At 38.7% G+C, this 3,201-nt stretch overlaps 1 protein-coding gene across 2 annotated transcripts; it reads right to left on the minus strand.

Moving 5' to 3' along the window:
- Positions 1–1,319: 1,319 nt before the first annotated feature.
- Positions 1,320–2,129, minus strand: LOC104953903 (COP9 signalosome complex subunit 1-like). Of its 2 annotated transcripts, XM_010780938.1 has the most exons (3): positions 2,045–2,129; positions 1,600–1,737; positions 1,320–1,520 (listed from the first exon to the last, which is right to left on the minus strand). In XM_010780938.1, the coding sequence occupies exons 2-3, from the start codon at positions 1,708–1,710 to the stop codon at positions 1,335–1,337; spliced, it is 297 nt and encodes a 98-aa protein (XP_010779240.1). In that variant the 5' UTR covers positions 1,711–1,737; positions 2,045–2,129; the 3' UTR covers positions 1,320–1,334. The 2 variants fall into 2 exon arrangements, with proteins under 2 accessions (XP_010779240.1, XP_010779239.1); XM_010780937.1 differs by lacking the exon at positions 2,045–2,129 and having other exon boundaries at positions 1,600–1,782.
- Between the last annotated feature and the right edge of the window lie 1,072 nt (positions 2,130–3,201).

Here is a 3,201-nt window from a genome sequence, read left to right on the forward strand (position 1 = left end):
CCATGAATTACACATATGATGTTTGTCAATCTTAAAAAATCATTTCCATGTAAAAAAAGCCACAGTTTGTCGTAAAACTGTTGAAATACGCAACTATGAAAAATACGCAACTACAAATCCTAGAGTCGCGTAAGTGATGTCACAATTGTTTTCCTCCACTAAGAGATAGCTAAGATCAGCGCCATATTGAAATCAGGACAGCATATAGCTTGCACATCTTCCGGCGCAGACTGAAAACTCATCTCTTTCGACTCCACTTCGAGCGATAGAATTACTAACAAAACACTTGTTTTCAGTCTGCGCCGGAAGATGTGCAAGCTATATGCTGTCCTGATTTCNTATAAAAAAAATTAATCAATTTCTTTTTATAATCTTTTTTTTTTAAATTTTCCATTTTTATTTTGTAATCATCTCGCGACCCCCACTTGGGGGGGGGGTCCCGACCCCCACTTTGGGAGCCCCTGCTCTAGGTTGCACTGCCACGTCTACAGTAGCGCAGAATGGACAGAGGAAACATGATTGGGCCTCAAGTTGTTTTTTGCAGCCAATATACATTATCCTACAAACTTGGGATAGGAGGGTGAGCGAACAAGTTATGCATTGATTGGAACCTACATCCCCATTGTTAGACGTACTAAATCCTGCACACTGCTCCTTCAAATTGACAATGTGAACATATGTCGCCATTTTGCAATTTCTGTTATTTTCAGTTGAGAATGTTTCAAAGTAATCTTAAAAAATTCAACTTACTTTTTGTTTCTACTGTTTATAAGTATGATGTTTAAATATTAAATGCTGTATTCATTGGTTGTACTATAATTCTACAAATATTTTTATATTTTAAGTTTTCAGAGTAATTGTTTCCTACAGAACATTTTGTGATATAATTTTGTTGAACCTGTTTGATTGGAAAATGTTAGAAAAAAGCTGTAAAATAACAGTATTCTAGCTGTAGAACTTTAGGTTTTGTATTTATTTTAGTGTTTGATCATACAAATCTAATACATTTTTTTTTTTTTAACTGTTTTTCACATACTGGCAGCCGCTGCTGCCAGTACTTAGACCGGTTTTTTAACGAGTTTTTTTTTTACAGTGCAGGATACGACAGCATGCATTCATTTTTTAGGATAAGCCACTTCCACCAATTTCATCATAGTCAACAATACAACCTACATATTGTGATATAACTGTTACTTATAAAATGAAGTTGCAAAACGTCAAGCAGCCAATCATTTGCCTACATGACTTTGCTTAAGTTAGCTAGCTATGCTAATGTTGTTAGCAAACTAACCTTAGCTAAAATAATCACATTAAGCTTTTTGCATTGTCATCCGTTAGTGTGTTAACATTAACGTAGACGTTATGTGATGTAGAGATGTTTGTACCTTGACGTGGATCTGGTTGCGGAGCACGGCCGCTCGGAGGATCATGGCTTTGGCTCGTCTCTGGAACTCTTTGCCCATGTGGATCGACTTCTCAAAGGTGGTGCTCCTCTGGTCCACATCCCTCGCATACAGGATCTATGAGACAGTACCAGTCAGTGATGTTTCATATGGAAAATGACTAACTGGTCAACATATAATTGTATAAGTGTGTCACCTTGCTGTGGGAGTCGATGCGTGCGTTGATGAGCCCCTCCAGTATGAGCTGAGTGAGCTCGTCCTCCAGAGCAGCTACTGTTGTGTTGAAGGCCTGTGCCATCTTAGTCATATCAGCTGACACGTAGGGGCTGAAATACTGAACAAACATAACCGTCACATGTCTGTAATTATACTATTAGATGGTACTTGTTCTTATTTTTATTTGATTTAGCTGAACAGAGCTTTTGAAGCAGTCAGTGTCTTGTTTTCTGTGTAAGCTTAAAACAAACTTTTATTGCACCCTGGTTTCATTTGCATCTAGCCTTTATTATATTTATACAGTATGTTTTATATACAATTTATTTTGGGTTTGTTAAGTACTTTTATTGGTTCGTTTCGTTTTTATCTATTCTTTGCTTGCTGTGTTGGCCAAAATCTAAGATTATTGAAAAAAGTACACATACATTGACAATAAAGGAGGTTTCTGAGCAGTTCCCGGATCATAGAGTGGCGAAGTCCCTCCCCTTCCGGTGGACCTCCATGGGACCTTATTTCGAAAAAAATGATGTTTTGAAGTCAATGGAGAGAGAAAAATTATCTTTCGATCCCGTTTGAATTGTGCCATCAATTACACATATGTTTCAATTTAAAAGATAATTTTGCAAGTCAAAAAAATAAAAATGTCGTAAAACTGTGAAGTAACACATTTGTTTGTGTGAAACGCTGAATGAACTACAACTCCGGTCTAGCAGAACAACACATGTCACCAAGATGGCAGTCACTACTGTCTTGTCAACAAAACGATTGACTACCCTCACTATCACCACAATGAAACACGTCCAGAAGAATGTCATGCAAAGCTGCCTGCCTGCCTTCCTTTGATTCTCTCTGAACTGCCTGGTCTTTTTAATGTTTAATGTCAACCATTTGTGCAGATAGCATGAAGTAGAAAAGATCGGCGATCGCCGATGCTAGTGTTAGCATTTCTCCCCCGGGCTTAAATTGTGTATTATAGAATGATCACACCGGTGACAGTACTCTTCAAAGGGTTCACGAAATATGACTACTACTCTTACTGTTTAACATTTTGGGTTACTTAATGTTACTTCATATTAAGGCTAATAAAAATGAAAAGGCTGTAATGCTAACTAACGTGCTAGCTACTAGCTAGGTAGCTAACTTGATCCAGCCACTCCTGGGGAGTATACTACGAAGCAGGATTTTCGCTTAGCACAAACTTCAGGGAAAACTCTGGGTTTCCGGTCCTACGAAGCTGGTTCTCTTTTTAGCAGGCTAGATCTCCATGGTAACTTATGCTGTGCGGCTGACCTGCCCCGGAGCAGGTTAGGTTGCAGGCTAAGAGCTCAACTCAGTGAAAGCACTGCCTGCTGACCAATCAGAGCTCAGTGTGCGGAGTTTAAAGCGATCAAGTCATATTACAGGAGAAAGGAAATACAGAAAAGCTGCCGTTGCAGGAAAGACGGCCGGCAAAAATCACCGACTTTGTGAACGTGAACATTAATAGATATCACCTCCCACCTTCAGAGCAATCTGACTATTATAACATTAGCGTTAAGAAAGCTTACTTAAATATCTTCCACAACATAAGTAACCGGATCAG

This window comes from Notothenia coriiceps, unplaced genomic scaffold (genome assembly GCF_000735185.1).
Source record: "Notothenia coriiceps isolate Sejong01 unplaced genomic scaffold, NC01 NC01_scaffold00022261, whole genome shotgun sequence".
Taxonomy (NCBI): domain Eukaryota; kingdom Metazoa; phylum Chordata; class Actinopteri; order Perciformes; family Nototheniidae; genus Notothenia; species Notothenia coriiceps.

What these genes read in the sequence shown, in the direction of transcription:
- LOC104953903 (XM_010780937.1), bottom strand. Translation starts at nt 1,749, where the DNA reads ATGTTTGTTCAGTATTTCAGCCCCTACGTGTCAGCTGATATGACTAAG. An exon ending in GCATCGACTCCCACAGCAAG is followed by an intron (nt 1,521 to 1,599) that starts GTGACACACTTA and finishes ACTGTCTCATAG; the next exon opens with ATCCTGTATGCGAGGGATGT.